This window comes from Hyperolius riggenbachi, chromosome 2, assembly GCF_040937935.1.
Source record: "Hyperolius riggenbachi isolate aHypRig1 chromosome 2, aHypRig1.pri, whole genome shotgun sequence".
Taxonomy (NCBI): domain Eukaryota; kingdom Metazoa; phylum Chordata; class Amphibia; order Anura; family Hyperoliidae; genus Hyperolius; species Hyperolius riggenbachi.
In genome coordinates, this window is record NC_090647.1 from 309250780 (window position 1) to 309267705 (window position 16926).

At 43.6% G+C, this 16926-nt stretch overlaps 1 protein-coding gene across 1 annotated transcript in view; it reads right to left on the reverse strand.

The window, feature by feature from the left end:
- Window positions 1-1069: 1069 nt before the first annotated feature.
- Window positions 1070-16926, reverse strand: part of MRPS15 (mitochondrial ribosomal protein S15) — a 29244-nt gene continuing 13387 nt past the window's right edge. Inside the window, exons 3-8 of the mRNA XM_068269061.1 lie at window positions 15212-15287; window positions 14542-14590; window positions 12833-12917; window positions 11445-11503; window positions 2782-2973; window positions 1070-2064 (exon numbers count right to left, since the gene is read on the reverse strand). Coding sequence (XP_068125162.1) covers window positions 1972-2064; window positions 2782-2973; window positions 11445-11503; window positions 12833-12917; window positions 14542-14590; window positions 15212-15287 — 554 coding nt within the window. The 3' untranslated portion in view covers window positions 1070-1971. The remainder of the gene's footprint in view (window positions 2065-2781; window positions 2974-11444; window positions 11504-12832; window positions 12918-14541; window positions 14591-15211; window positions 15288-16926) is intronic.

The window sequence follows — 16926 nt, forward strand, 5'->3', positions numbered from 1 at the left end:
GTTGCCTGTTGTGTAATGTCGCAAGCAGGAAAAGGAATCTCTGTGCGCTCGTCATCAAAGGGACATCAGGTGGTGAGTACTCAGCTTAAGTTTAGGTCCTACATATTCTCAGAAGCAGATGCTAATGTGTATATGCTGTGCCTGTAAAACAGGTGCTGCTTGGTCTTGAGCACACACCATGCCTCTCTTTTGTAGCAGTCATTAAATAAACATTGTCATTGTAAACAAAAGTAGCATTTTATTTGATTTGCATAAAACAAACTGCTTTAAGAAGTTGAATGGATACATTTCAAACCAGCAGAAACAAACCCTTCGCTGACAATTGCTTGGTTTTTAAAGAAATGTAAATCATCAGATAATACTTCTATATATAAAGTAAAATAGATTTGTGATATTGCCTGTAATCCAGCTTTCCCTCAGGTTCCCTGCCTATCATACCTGAAAGTCTGAAGTGCAGCTCACATGTCTAATCACCATTCTATTAGCCTTTAGGGTGAAATCACACCTCATTTGCATTTTCATACTCCTGACAGCTAATCACAGCTGCTTAATTGATTGGATATGTTAAGGTTCCATACATCTAGCAATTTTTCATTGAGTGATCGACTTTAATGACAGATTAACTACTGTGGGTTGATCAAAAGTCGATTGACTAGTGGCCCCACACACTACAAGCGATATTCTATGCAATTCACCTTCACTAATCAATCTAAACTCTTGTTGTGCCTCCATTCTCTGGAACCAAAAATCGATTCTTTGTCGATCCAAATGATGTGAACAGTAAGCAATTTCTTTCTGATCGACCAATATCTTCCATACTGCTTAATCCTCAAATTGATGCAATTCACCCAGATATCGGTCTATTCTTATCGTTTGTGCATAGTGGAACACACTCAGTTCTCTCACAATTCAATAGGACTGGGACAAGTTAAATTTGATTGGCCTGATTACAAGCTGCACACAATTTGCATGCATATTAGCATCTCGCTGACCATCTCTATATTTCAGCTGCTGAATTACAAATACTTTTATAGGTATTCTTCTAATTCTATACAGGAAAACAGTAGGATTTCAGTTTTTGCCTGGAGGCTTTATTTAAAGTAAATCTGAGACGAGATGAACAACAGAATGTGAACTTACCTGGGACTTCTCCCAACCCCTGTGGTCTGTCAGCTCGCTAGGCGTCCTCCTGGTCTAATCTGATGGGCTGCTGCAGCCAAATTAAAATCTGTGTTCTCCCAAGGGCTACTGAGCATGTGCTGTTCCAGGCAGCAAGCCTCCTCTATCGCGCCCCGGAGCCCTCTGCACCTGCGCAGTTAGTTAAGGCTTGACACTGCGCAGCTGCAGATAGCTCCCAGCAACGGCAGCACAATCGAGGAGGAGTGGGGCCAGGGCCTCGCATGCACAGTAGTATAGACTGAGCCAATTCAGACTATATCGGGGCTAACAGCAGCACAACAGAGGGGACCAGAGATACACTGAGACAGCTAAAAGACTACAGGGCCTGGAAGAAGCCCCAGCCACATAAAAATCATGCATTTTCACTCATCTCAGGTACACGTTAAGGGCCCATTCACACTTACAAACGCAAAAAAGCTAGCGATTAGCGCTAGCATTTTGGGTCGATTTTTTTTTTTAGCTGTAATCACTTATTTTTCACTGTACTTTTTGGTGACTTTTGAGTGATCGCGATTCATGTTTCTTTACCATTAGTATCACAATCGCTCAAAAATCGCTGCATGCCCTGCGTAAGAGCGAACCACGAATCATCGGCAATCGCGGCAGTGAGATCACTGCCCTATACTTTTAGTTGCACTCGCGCTTAAAAAAGTGCTAGCGATCGCCGGTGGTAACCAATCACTAATCGCCTGAGCGTCAATGGGCCATAAGTGTTATAAGGAGCGTTAGTGCAGATGGTGGGCATTCTGCAAATTCTCATTAGATGATGTGAAGCAGATGGAGTAGAGTTCATCACGGTTTAGATGCAACACTACTGGCCCTGAATCTTCTCCTTTTCTTCTGCAGTAATCCTTTAGCTTTCAGCTTCCTCACTTCTGCATGTACCTATAATAAGGCAAGGAGAGGAGAAACACTTGGTAAACTGGAACTTGATTGCTACAGCTAAAGTTAGAAACCAGTCAAAAAGAGAATGTGCCATTAAGAAAAACTAACAAATCTAAAGGCAACCAGAAGCTACAGGTATATGGAGGCTGCCAAATCTATTTCCTTTTAACTAAGGACACCTGAAGGGAGATAGATATGGAGGGTGCCATATGTATTTGCTTTTAAACAATACCAGTTGCCTGGCAGCCCTGCTGGTCTATTTGGCTGCAATGATGTCTGAATCAAACCAGAGCACAGACAGCCCAGATTCCTGTATGATTTATTAGCTGCACAAGAGTATGCTACTTTCTGTGCACTCATCTTGACAAAAAGGCTATGTGACAACAGACTTTGGCACACCCATCTGGCCGTTTCTGTAGGAACACTTTGGAATGGCTGTGTTTTATATGCACATAAAAATGTAGCCAAGCTTAAATAAATTGCCAATTACTCTTTGCAACATACAAAAGTGAAGTAAACCATCTTTTCAAGCTGCTAGATTCAGCCATCTCCCAGATATATATGATACTGAACCTGAACTCGCTTCCATCCATACAGCCAAATGGTGCTGGCTGGATCTAAATAAGTCTTTACTAAGAAGATTCATTTCTTAGTAACAACCATTTAGGGTGCCCATCCCAAGGTTTAAGGTTCAAAGTATACAATATTGCAACACACCTTCAAACAAAGGGCTTTCTTTGCCTGCCACCTCTTTGTTGCACGCCTGTAGTATTCTGGAGGGAAAGTGTACTCGATGCCCAGCTGTTTGCATACATGCTCGAACACCTCGAAGTTTGTCAGACGCAGGTTTTTTAATATCTTCTTGCGCTTGTCTATTAACATCAGCATTCTTCTCTTGTTTGCCTTATCCTTTAAAAAATAACCCCACGAGACAGAGAAAAAGACAAATGAATATTTCTAAAGTGAAACAAACAAATTAATAAAAAACAGTAAGCAGCAGCTCCATCCCTCTGTGTCAGACCAATGGCTGCCTGAATGTGCAATATAAACTATGTGAGTCCACTTTAAATGAAAACTGTGAAACCCAAAGCATTGTCGGCTATGGATAAAGCTGCATTGTTTACAGCCTTGTTATCCTCCCTACAGTGCTTATTTTGGCATTAACTTGTGTAGCTATGGCCTCTGGCTACCTGCCTGATCCCACTCCAGCTCTACTTCTATAAAGGCTAGCTAATAATCATATGGGTTTAACCACTTGAGGACCTAGGGCTTTACACCCCTTAAGGACCAGCCACTTTTTTTCCATTCAGACCACTGCAGCTTTCACGGTTTATTGCTCGCTCATACAACCTACCACCTAAATGAATTTTGGCTCCTTTTCTTGTCACTAATAAAGCTTTCTTTTGGTGCTATTTGATTGCTGCTGCGATTTTTACTTTTTATTATATTCATCAAAAAAAGACATGAATTTTGGCAAAAAAATTATTTTTTTTAACTTTCTGTGCTGACATTTTTCAAATAAAGTAAAATTTCTGTATACATGCAGTGCGAAAAATGTGGACAAACATGTTTTTGATTAAAAAAAACCCATTCAGTGTATATTTATTGGTTTGGGTAAAAGTTATAGCGTTTACAAACTATGGTGCAAAAAGTGAATTTTCCCATTTTCAAGCATCTATGACTTTTCTAACCCCCGGTCATGTTTCATGAGGGGCTAGAATTCCAGGATAGTATAAATAACCCCCAAATGACCCCATTTTGGAAAGAAGACATCCCAAAGTATTCACTGAGAGACATAGTGAGTTCATAGAAGATATTATTTTTTGTCACAAGTAAGCGGAAAATGACACTTTGTGACAAAAAAAAAAGTTTCCATTTCTTCTAACTTGCGACAAAAAAAAAATGAAACCTGCCACGGACTCACTATGCCCCTCTCTGAATAACTTGAAGTGTCTACTTTCCAAAATGGGGTCATTTGTGGGGTGTGTTTACTGGCCTGGCATTTTGGGGGGCGCCTAATTGTAAGCACCCCTGTAAAGCCTAAAGGTGCTCATTGGACTTTGGACCCCTTAGCGCAGTTAGGCTGCAAAAAAGTGCCACACATGTGGTATCGCCGTACTTGGGAGAAGTAGTACAATGTGTTTTGGGGTGTATTTTTACACATACCCATGCTGGGTGGGAGAAATATCTCTGTAAATGACTTTTTTTTTTTTTTTTTTTTACACACAAAGTCATTTACAGAGATATTTCTCCCACCCAGCATGGGTATGTGTAAAAATACACCCCAAAACACATTGTACTACTTCTCCCAAGTACGGCGATACCACATGTGTGGCACTTTTTTGCACCCTAACTGTGCTAAGGGGCCCAAAGTCCAATGAGTACCTTTAGGATTTCACAGGTCATTTTGCGGAATTTGATTTCCAGACTACTCCTCACGGTTTAGGGCCCCTAAAATGCCAGGGCAGTATAGGAACCCTGCAAATGACCCCATTTTAGAAAGAAGACACCCCAAGGTATTCTGTTAGGACTATGGTGAGTTCATAGAAGATTTTATTTTTTGTCACAAGTTAGCGGAAATTGATTTGTATTGTTTTTTTTCACAAAGTGTCACTTTCCGCTAACTTGTGACAAAAAATAAAATCTTCTATGAACTCGCCATAGTCCTAACAGAATACCTTGGGGTGTCTTCTTTCTAAAATGGGGTCATTTGTGGGGTTCCTATACTGCCCTGGCATTTTAGGGGCCCTAAACCATGAGGAGTAATCTGGAAATCAAATGCCGCAAAATGACCTCGTCATACACCTATCAGAATACCTTGGGGTATCTTTTTTTCTAAGATGGGGTCACTTGTGGGGTTCCTATACCGCCCTGGCATTTTACGGGCCCAAAACCGTGAGTAGTCTGGAAACCAAATGTCTCAAAATGACTGTTCAGGGGTATAAGCATGTGAAAATTTTGATGACAGGTGGTCTATGAGGGGGCGAATTTTGTGGAACCGGTCATAAGCAGGGTGGCCTTTTAGATGACAGGTTGTATTGGGCCTGATCTGATGGATAGGAGTGCTAGGGGGTGACAGGAGGTGATTGATGGGTGTCTCAGGGGGTGGTTAGAAGGGAAAATAGATGCAATCAATGCACTGGGGAGGTGATCGGAAGGGGGTCTGAGGGGTATCTGAGGGTTTGGCCGAGTGATCAGGAGCCCGCACGGGGCAAATTAGGGCCTGATCTGATGGGTAGGTGTGCTAGGGTGTGACAGGAGGTGATTGATGGGTGTCGCAAGGTGTGATTGGAGGGGGGAATAGATGCAAGCAATGCACTGGCGAGGTGATCAGGGCTGGGGTCTGAGGGCGTTCTGAGGGTATGGGCGGGTGATTGAGTGCCCTAGGGGCAGATAGGGGTCTAATCTGATGGGTAGCAGTGACAGGGGGTGATTGGCAGGTGATCAGTGGGTTATTACAGGGAAGGACAGATGTAAATAATGCCCTGGCAAATTGATAAGGGGGGGTCTGAGGGCAATCTGAGCGTGTAGGCGGGTGATTGGGTGCCCGCAAGGGGCAGATTAGGGTCTAATCTGATGGGTAACAGTGACAGGTGGTGATAGGGGGTGATTGATGGGTAATTAGTGGGTGTTTAGAGGAGAGAAGAGATGTAAACACTGCACTTGGGAGGTGATCTGATGTCGGATCTGCGGGCGATCTATTGGTGTGGGTGGGTGATCAGATAGCCCGCAAGGGACAGGTTAGGGGCTGATTGATGGGTGGCAGTGACAGGGGGTGATTGATGGGTGGCAGTGACAGGGGGTGATTGATGGGTGATTGACAGGTGATTGACAGGTGATCAGTGGGTTATTACAGGGAAGGACAGATGTAAATAATGCCCTGGCGAATTGATAAGGGGGGGGTCTGAGGGCAATCTGAGCGTGTAGGCGGGTGATTGGGTGCCCGCAAGGGGCAGATTAGGGTCTGATCTGATGGGTAACAGTGACAGGTGGTGATAGGGGGTGATTGATGGGTAATTAGTGGGTGTTTAGAGGAGAGAATAGATGTAAACACTGCGTTTGGGTGGTGATCTGATGTCGGATCTGCGGGCGATCTATTGGTGTGGGCGGGTGATCAGATTGCCCGCAAGGGGCAGGTTAGGGGCTGATTGATGGGTGGCAGTGACAGGGGGTGATTGACGGGTGATTGACAGGTGATCAGGGGGGATAGATGCATACAGTACACAGGGGGGGGGGGGGGGGTCTGGGGAGAATCTGAGGGGTGGGGGGTGATCAGGAGGGGGCGATAAAAAAAAAATAGCGTTGACAGATAGTGACAGGGAGTGATTGATGGGTGATTAGGGGGGTGATTGGGTGCAAACAGGGGTCTGGGGGGTGGGCAGGGGGGGTCTGAGGGGTGCTGTGGGCGATCTGGGGCAGGGGGGGAGAAATCAGTGTGCTTGGGTGCGACATAGGGTGGCTGCAGCCTACCCTGGTGGTACCTCGGACACTGGGACCACCAGGGCAGGAGGCAGCCTGTATAATACACTTTGTAAACATTACAAAGTGTATTATACACTTTGTATGCGGCGATCGTCGGGTTAACATCCCGCCGGCGCTTCCGTATAGCCGGTGGGATGTTGCGGCGGGTGTACGGAGACAGGCGCCGGCGGAGGAACGTGTCACGGATGACGCAATTGCTCCGCTCATGCCCTTACAAGGACCGCCGCCTCTGTGGGTGAGCTGGTCCTTGCCGGCTCCACTTCCCGGCCGCCCCTGTGCGTTAGGCGGTCGGGAAGTGGTTAAAGTAGGGCCTTACCAATAGTGAAAACCATGTTAATTGTCATCAGGTAAAAAGACAGATACTTACCTTAGTAGTGGGAAGCTTCCCATATCTTCTTATTCCACACTGTTCCTGTGCTGGGTCCTTCTCTTTTTCTGCCTGCGAGCACAGCCATGGAAGAGCGTGTCTGCCCTGGCCATGTGAGTGAGGTCCACGCATAATAGAATGAATGCACTTAAAGTGTACCCGAGCTCGGGTACAAACTGAAATACTTACCTAAAGAGAGAGGGAAGCCTCAGGAGCCTATTGAGGCTTCCCTCTGTGCTCTGATTTCCCCCGTCGCCGAGAGCGGCCACCCGTAGGAGTAGTGACAAGGCATAGTCGCTAATCATATCAGGGCAGTGCAGCTCCTCTTCCTGCAGTGAGGCCACGTCAGCCTACCCATGGGCATGCGCAGTAAGCCAGAGCCGCATGCACGCCCGAAGGGTGTCCCCGTATCTGGAGGGGAGCTGCGCTCAGCGATGGGGAACATCAGAGCACCCAGGGAAGCCTCAGCAGGATCCTGAAGCTTCCCTCTCTTCAGGTAAATATCTTATTTTGATGCTTAGCTTCGGCACGGGATCATTTTAAGCATGTGGGAAAAAAACATGCTCAGCTCTTAGGCCAGAAACCCACTAGGAGCGCTTTTCTGAGCACTTTGTGATTTGAAAGCTCTTGCTAATGTAATGCTATGGGTGTGATCACACTTGAGCGATGTGATAAAAATGCCATAGCATTGCATTAGCAAGAGCTTTTTCAAATCACTCATGAATGCCTAGTACAGGCACGCTCATCTATGACCGCTCTCACATACTGAAGAAACCCATTCAGCCTGCTGGGGCGATTAAATAGAGAGGGAATCCTATGGAATATCCAAAAGAGACTTTCTGAGCTAAGTACCTAAATATCCTTTTCATTTTAATTTGCTTCAGGATTGCTTTAATAATTTATATGCATGTACAGATAGGAGTGATAAAAACTTGCTACATTAGGCCTCGTTCATACTGTACACATTGCTGAGTGCATTTCAGTAACGCGCAGTAAGTAAGAACATCAGAAGTGCATGGCCTACACCTACTGACATTCTCACTATTGCGCTGCGCAGCAGTGTGTGGCGATACCACACTGCTTCACGCATCTTTGGACAAAATGCAGCGTTGAAACATTTACTGTAGTAAATGGGATCAGCAGGGCAACAGATGGAAATGCTGATGGCGTGCAATCGCATTCCGATCGCACGCCCATCTGTGTTTCATAATGTGAAAGAGGCCTTACCCTTTTCTCTTCAATCTCCGTTTTTTTTATACACAAATCTTTTATTTTGTGTATATGTACACAAGTCTGTCCTCGGCATTTTACTTCCTCTGTGTATGTGAGAATGACAGTTGGTTACCTTAAAACAACTGTCCTGCTTGTGGCTTTTTTTCCAGTCCTGATTGCTAAATGAAACAAAGAATTTGACTGGCTGTTAAGGACGACGAGCACAAATAGTTGCCACACAAGTGCCCAAGTCACAGGTCTCTCTTTCTCTAAGGGTGTATACACACACCCATTTTTGATAGGTCAATTTTACCACTTCCATGTAGTATGATCACATTGTGTAGGCAGACTCTCATACTACATGTAGGTGATAAAATTGGTCAATGATTGGCCATTTGAAAACTGGATGTTTGTATGCACCCTAAGATTGCTAACCACTAATCCTGTCACCAATATCACAAGACTATAGTTGGTGACAGCTGGCCAATGTCAGCATTTTGGTGTGACAGAACAGAAAAAATGATAAATTATGACGGTCTTAATCCACACATATAAAAAGAAGCCATTTTAGAGCAGAAACAAACCCCAATAAGTTGAGTCAGGCATACAACAACAACAACATTTGTAATGCTTTTACAGGTGTACTAAATAGGATTTGGATTAAAGAGAACCCGAGGTGGGTTCAAAGAATCCTAATTGCACACAGAGGCTGGGTCTGCATAGAATACCCAGCCTCTGTTGCTATATAGTTTCCCCCACAGGACCCCCTGTGCTCTGCTGTGACCCCATAAATCATACGCTGTGCTAAGCGACACACAGCGTGTCGATAGCCGGCTGTTTAAGTTTGTACTGTCAGTCTCGCCGCTCCCAGTCTCTTCCCGCTGATTGGAGGGAAGGGACACGAGCGGGGAGCGGCGACAGAGGAGGCGGGGGAGCGGCGAGACTGACAGCACAGACGTAAACAGCCGGCTATCGACACGCTGCGTGTCGCTTAGCACAGCGTATGATTTATGGGGTCACAGCAGAGCGCAGGGGGAACCATATAGCAACAGAGGCTGGGTATTATATGCAGACCCAGCCTCTGTGTGCAATTAGGATTCTTAGAACCCACCTCTGGTTTTCTTTAAGGTTCACTTTAACCACTTCATGTCATAGGCTGAAGAGTTAAAATGCACGGCGCTCACCCACTTCGGCAGAATGAACCTTTATATAAACATCCTATTTGCACTAAAAAAGTGCATAATTAGGACATTTATAAATGTCCATTTTGAACCAAGGGGTTAAATTGTTAATGGGCTTGTATTGCAATATCTGAAAAATAGCTGATGCGGGCTTTTCTCCTCTGTACTGCAAGAAAGTGGATACAACTCTTCAATGATACTGAAAGGATGTGCTCGGCATCACTGAAAAATACTAGAGTCTGCCCCAAAACCACTTGGATTGGCTTACAAAGGTCCAGGGCCTTACATTTCAGGTTCACTTAGGCTTTGTTCACATCTAAAAATCGAAAATCGCTGATGCCAGATGTTTGTTTTTTGTGCGTTTTTTTTAGCGTTTACCTGCGCGCTGCGATTTTTTTATAAAGCGCTTTTCTAAACCCTTTTGCAGAGCGATTGTTTTTTCACCCGGAAATGAATAATAACAATATAGTTATTCATGGCAGCGCTGGGAAAATCGCTATACCAAGCGTTTTTTTCAAGCGCTTTGCGATTTCCCTATACCTTCCATTGAGGCAAATCGTCCCAAAAATGGTACAGGCAGCGCTTTGGTGAGTGGATTGAAATCAATCCGCTCATATGTGAACACTCTAATCAGGAATCATCGCACAAGCGCTTTTACAACAACAATCAACAACATTTGTAAATCGCTTTTCTCCCGTAGGACTCAAAGCGTATAAGCATGGCTCAGACCATCGTGGTACAGAGGAAGAATTTTATAAGTCCGGAAATGCCAGGCTAAACAGGTGGCTTTTCAGTCTGGATTTGAATAGCTCCAGGGATGGTGCCGTCTTTACTGGGTGTGGCAGGGAGTTCCAAAGAGCATGACAGAAGGCTCTGTCTCTAGATTTTGAGGTGCACTCTGGGAGTGACCAAGTTTATAGAACTTGCTGATCTGAGGTTGTGAGAGGTGTGGTGCAGTTTCAGCAAGTCCTTCATGTATCCAGGGCCCAGATTGTGCAGGGATTTGAATGTCAGCAGTCCAATCTTGAAGAGTATTCTCCATTCTACTGGTAGCCAGTGCAGTGAGCGAAGGATCGGTGTAATGTGACAGTGGCGAGGCTGGTTTGTTAGTAATCTGGCTGCAGCATTCTGCACTAATTGCAGGCGACGCAGGTCCTTTTTGGGGAGACCAGCATAAAGGGCATTGCAGTAATCCAGCCGTGATGTGATGAAGGCGTGAACTAGAAGATCCTCTGGGGGAATCAGATATTTAATCTTTGCAATGTTCTTAAGATGAAAGTAGGAAGAGTTAACTACAGATGAAATTTGGTTTCTGAAAGTCAATTCCCCATCGATTAGTGCGCCAAGGCTGCACATAAGGTTGGAGCTGTTATGTCTGAATTCCCAGACGATTTTTCAAATCGCCGGCACTTTAAAAAAAAGGCGAAAACGCCGTAGGTGTGAACAAGCCCTTATACATTAAGTAGGTGGTGGGCAGCATACACCTATAAAGAACAAAAGGTGACCAACCCCATATGTGATAAATTGTAAGGGTACATTTCTCTCACTTTATTTTTCTTGTCCAAAGCTATATAGTACACTTTTGCCCATCATCCAACTGGTGTCATTCTTTTTCTTCTATTAGGAAGAATAGCTTCAATTGCACTCTGTATAACTAAATCTGTTAACTTAAGGGAGCCATTAACGATACAATCCCACGGCTGACCGATCGTTTCAGCAGTAATCAATCGATTGTTCCCAGTTTCGAAAACTTGCTAAACAATCAGATCAGATTGATGGGTTCTACACGGAAAATTGATCCATTAACCTGATGGAATTGGCTATTGATTTGTTGGCCAAGCGATTATCGTGATTATCGCAGTGATTTTAAACGATCGATCATCTTTGTAATTTTATTGTTAATGGCCACCTCTAACAGAGGAGCTTCCCCCCCCCCCCCCCCTTTTTTGCACTGGATAGCAAATCAACTACTTCAGGGCCGTTCTCCAAGCAAAAACAAAAATGAAAGTGCTGGTTGGACTTGAGCTTTATAATAATCGGTAAATAATAATCAGTAAGGAAATGAAAGGGCATATAAGGCAATAATATTTACTCTTCTACTCGGTACGGTTAGTGTTTTTTTTTTTAACTTTGCTTACCTTTGGATGCTTTTGATTATGTTCCATGTAACTTTGGATTTTGGCTGTCATGTGGGCAACTGCAATAACAAATACATTTTTAAACATAATTCATAAATTCTTTGCTTTTAACAGAACTAAGTGAAAAAAACTAAAGCAAGTACGGTAGATGTTTCCCTGGTTCCTGTTCCAGAAGCAGTACATCACACATTGTAAACAGTGTTGTAATAGCGAAAGAGAATATCTGCATATGCTGAAACAGAGAAGCTGTAGTTTCCTCCTAATGCAATGCTTTCAGTAATTGAGGAAACCTACTTGCCTGTATAAATTGTAATATAAACCAATCTGACTGGAAACTAAAACCACCAATTGTACATGAAAAAAACAGGAAACATGGCTGATGTGACTAAAACCACGAGAGCCATTATTCTCTTGTTGTCACATGTATAGGGTAACCATGAGGGAAGAATTACTCAAATATAAACATATTTTCCTTCTGCTTCCCCATACATGCTGCTCTCTACCACCTCCCCATGCCCCCTCCCCCCCTATGATATATTTGCTTTGTAAAGGCCTGATGAAGGGTTACCAACACGAAACAGACTAGTGTCGTTGGCTGAAATGTTTCATCAACCAAAGCACATTGTGTCTAATATCTGTCAAAACGGAATAGTCTACATTCATGTTATGAAGACTTTCTACTGACAAATACAAAAGTTTTTACCTGTTGATAATCTTTTTGATACAATAAAGTGTGATTTTGAATTTTTTGAACTCAAGAATTGCCTTGTGGTTTCATCAAACAGATCCTCCTATACATAAACTGGAAGTTACTTTGAGCGTAGTAGCTTGCTCAAGTGTGGATCTTCCTAATATCTACTTTATGTTGAAAGTCTTCTTTCCATGACTCACTCCCAATAATACCAAAATATGCTGCGCTCCTCCGCCTACCTATGCCTGCTGCTCTCCACCCCCATACCTACTTCTCTCCTCCACCAACCCTACCCCCCCCCCCCCCCCCGTGCCTGCTACAGCCCTCCACCCCCCACCCCCCCGTGCTTGCAGCTCTCTTTCACCACCCCCATGCCTGCGGCTCTCCTCCGACTCCCCCCTGCCTGTGGCTCGCGGCTCTCCTCCGCCTCCCCCCTGCCTGCGGCTCTCCTCCGCCTCCCCCCTGCCTGCGGCTCTCCTCCGCCTCCCCCCTGCCTGCGGCTCTCCTCCGCCTCAGTCAGGACTTTAAGTGCCTTTAAGACATTTTCCAACAATATTTTCATCATCCTTCAATCCTCCATTAAAAACAAAATGTTGTATTAAATTGGGGATATCTATAAATTTGTCATGACTTTGGCGATCAGACAGTGAGTAAATTGGTTGTGAAAGAGAACAATGAGACAAGAAATGACACTCACTGTAAACTCCTTTGGAATTTGTATCATCAGGACTTCTTTTCACTTTATCCACAAGTTGCTGGGCTTTAAGTTTGAGTTTATCGGACTAAAGGTCACAAAACAAAGATAAAAGACATCAGAGATGAAATACATTTTACTTATTTCTTTTTATAAATTATACAACAAAATCACTGAATGTACCTCACTAATATACATCTGTAGGAAATATAAATATAATGGTGTACTTCCTTAAAGGGACTCTAACAAAAATGTCATTGTGTTTTCTACCATCCTACAGGTTCCTAAACCTATTATAATGTGCTCTGGCTTACTGCAGCACTTTATACTACCACCATCTCTGTAATAAATCAGCTTATCTTTCCCTTGTCGGACTTATCATCCTGTGTCTGGAAGGCTGCCAACTCTTCAGTGTGATCTGCTATGCATGCCCCCTCTATGCACACTCCCCTGTGTGTGTGTGTTATTTACATTAGCCAGCTTTTGGGCTGGTTCAGATGGACGTTTGGAGGCGTTGCGTTCGTTGGCGTCGCGTTTAGCAGCGTTCGTGTGCGTTTGGATGCGGTCGCGTTTTTTCTTCCCCTAGAGGGACATTAGCTGTCGCGGTTAACCTCCCCTGAAAGCTACATGTAGCTTCCAGGGGCTCCTTGAACGCCAGGGAAAATCGGGACCCAAACGCCGCGTTTGTGTAAACGCGCTTGAAAGCTTGGTACAAACGCTCCCATTCACTTGAATGGGAGCGTTTAACACCAATCCCTGAATGCTGGCTGTAAACGCTCTGCAAACGTCCGTCTGAACCAGCCCTTTCTCTGCTCTCTTATCTTTTACAAGCTGGATAAATCCTCTGTTAACATACTGATGAGTCACATACTGCAGAATTACAGACAACCGGGCAGAGCTGTCTGCAAGAGTAAACAAACAATCAGCTTGTAACTCTTCAGTGAGATGGAGGGGGAAAGAAACACACAAATGATCTCTTGAGATTCAAAAGGAAGGGTGTATACAGCCTGCTTGTGTATGGATGTATTTTTCTATGTGTGGACATACTGTACATCAACCTACTTCCTGTTTTGGTGGCCATTTTGTTTGTTTACAAACAAACTTTTTAAAACTACTTTAAAATGTGGTGGGGAGCGGCGAAATTGTGACAGAGGGTAATAGGAGATGTCCCCTAACACACTGGTATGTTTACTTTTGTGTGATTTAAACAATACAGATTCTCTTTAACTTGTATTTCCACATTTAGTGGAAAATACAATTAAATCATACCCCAAATAGTAGTAAAACCATCATCTCCTTGACTGAAGAAGATCAAAGTGTCAGAGTTTGTGTGACACTTTGATCCACATAAGGGGACTCCATGCTGAACCAAATCCGGCAGTGGTGTCCCTACAACCTCAAATGCGCCCATATAATATTTACATTACGTGGCACAGTGCTGGAGGTCAGGGCAGCCATTTTCACTATGCTCGACATTGGAGCTATGCAGAAAAAAGTTCAACATAGAACCGGAAAGGGTTAACCATTGTTAACATGTCTTAACATCGGTGTTCTCAGAGGAATTGCCACATTAAGTGTGACCTTATTTGTCACATGAAACAAACTAATACTGACACTGTCCAAACAGTTTTTTTTTATTCTGTTAAACAGGAGAAAACAAAACAAAATCAAAAAATAAACCCACATTTAATACTGTTTAACTTGAAACTAACCTGAGTTGCCATGTCTAACGACAACAGTCGTTTCACAACATCACTGACCCTGGAATAAGAAAAGAAGCACTTTTACAACAGTACACCATCTTCCCATCGCATATAGAGCTCAGCTTAGGTCAGCCACTAAAATAAGACCACATTATGCGTTCAAATTGTTTTAATTCGATGCAGTTGAACATATACCGTATTTTATAATGAAACAAATATTTCATGTGACATTTCACCATTTCCGAGAATAAGAAAGCTTTTAGTTCAGATCTTTACAATGCAAGGACTTTTGCAAACTTTTTTTTTTTTTTGTGGAGAAGCAAAAACGGCATTCACAGGGTTGTTAAGAGCATTATGGGTGAGCCAGAGCGAATCAGGCAAAAAATGGCGCTGGCAATTTGGGCACAACCATAGGTCGTAATGTGAATTACAGCTATACCAGCTAGTTATTTTTGATGCTGTCAAAGAGAGCCTAATTTACGAGAAAAACTGCGTAATTCGGCCGCCAGCAATAGCTGAAAACCGAATTACATCTTTCCACAGTGTCAATGGTGGCCTGGAGGGGGAATAGTAATTAACACTGCCAGGACTTTTGCTGAAGAAGGGTGAGGCCGCCAGCCTTACAACTAATGCTACAGCTAGGGATATCTATAAAGCATGCAGCAACTTTCTAACTTACCCGTCTACAGCCTTCACTCCCTCATATTCCTGTTTAAGCATTGTGGGAGCCAAATCCGCAAAATGACTCTTTGGTTCTGAAACACAAAAGAGCAATGCATATTTACAGCAAGTATTGCTTTCATCTTCCACTCATTTATGGCAATTTCAGGTTTCTACCTTTTTTTATAATCTTTAACACAGTTTTCCATATTTATACAATGACAGTACATAGTCCTCTACATAATAAAGCAGAACATAACGTGACAATGGCCCCATGCATTTTATAAGTGCTCATTCACACTAAGCGTGGTGCTGTCAGTTATGATGCACTGCACTGCACATCTTGTGCGACGCGTTGTAACATGAGAGTTCAAGGTTCACACTAAAACAGTGGTAATTCCTGGGCACAGATCTGGCACTGCAGTGCACGTGCTGGTTTAACTCTACCAATACAGGATGACTTTCTTGAAGTCAGTTGTGTTGGTAGTCAAAGATTATCATTCACGTGTGCTCAGGACACAAAATTAGCAAGTGTTATGAATCCAATGATAAGGAGGTACAATGAAATGATTGTACACTACTTGTTATTGCTTTAAATCGCTTTATTCCATTGGGCTGTTCATACTAACAATCAACATCTAAATATACATAAAAATGACATACTAATTCACTGATGTGGCAGTGGCCCACCTAAAAATTGTTTTGCGTATCTTGCGTCTTCAGGGACTTTGTGGCGAAGAGCCTTGAGCCTGGCCGGGCTCATCAATGTACCGAACTTCCCCCTGTTCAAGATATATTTAGCTCCGCCCGCCCCACCACCTTACACAGCGTTGTATTTTATGGCTGTGTGCATCATCGCTGACCCAATGGGGTACACGTTTGGGGATAACCTTCTGGCTTTAGGCAGGGGTCACACTTGTCTTTCAGTTTTCTACACATTTCAGAAACCCCTTGTGTGACCCCTGCCTTACAGCAGCTAATGTAAATTACAGAGAAAACTGGAAAACTACTCAAGATGTCAGGTTTTTTTCTGCGTGCAAAATCTGCATTCAAGGGAGACCTAGCCCATTGATTATCTTGAGTTCTCAGTTGAAATCAGTTTTTTTGTGCAAAAAAAACGCGCACAAAAGCCGACAAGTGTGATCCCTGCCTCAGTGTTTAGTTCTCTAAGAAGCGTGGTGCTTCCTGGTCGTGTGCAAAATTACTGACATGCCACCACATAACCAACAGAAGCACACGCCTGGGGCAACATTCCAGCATTGTATATGGTTGCCTAGAAACTATTGTACAGGTTAATTCCACTGTAAAACAAACATACTTTGTGTAAAAGTGACATAACAAGCATCCATGCACATGCTGTTAAAAGATTGTGACCTAGTGGGGGGGACAAAAAGTGTATACAAATATCACATGACCAGGAGGAATCAGCAGATGATTTTTTTTATTTGAGCATTTTAAAATCCCAAAGAAACATGGGTATGGAGATAATTTACCATTTCTTCGCACCCTCCACCGCCATACTGCCCCCTGCATGTGTTCATACAACTCCCCCCCTACTATGGCTAAAAACCAGGGCTGTGGAGACGGAGCAATCTTGGGTACCTGGAGTTGGATTTGGTGGTTTCAATAAACTGAGGAGTCAGATGATTTTTGAACCAAATCCATAGCCTTTGTAAAAATTAGACTAAGGAGTCAAAGTCGAGGAGTCGGAGCAATTTTGGGGAGTTGGAGTAG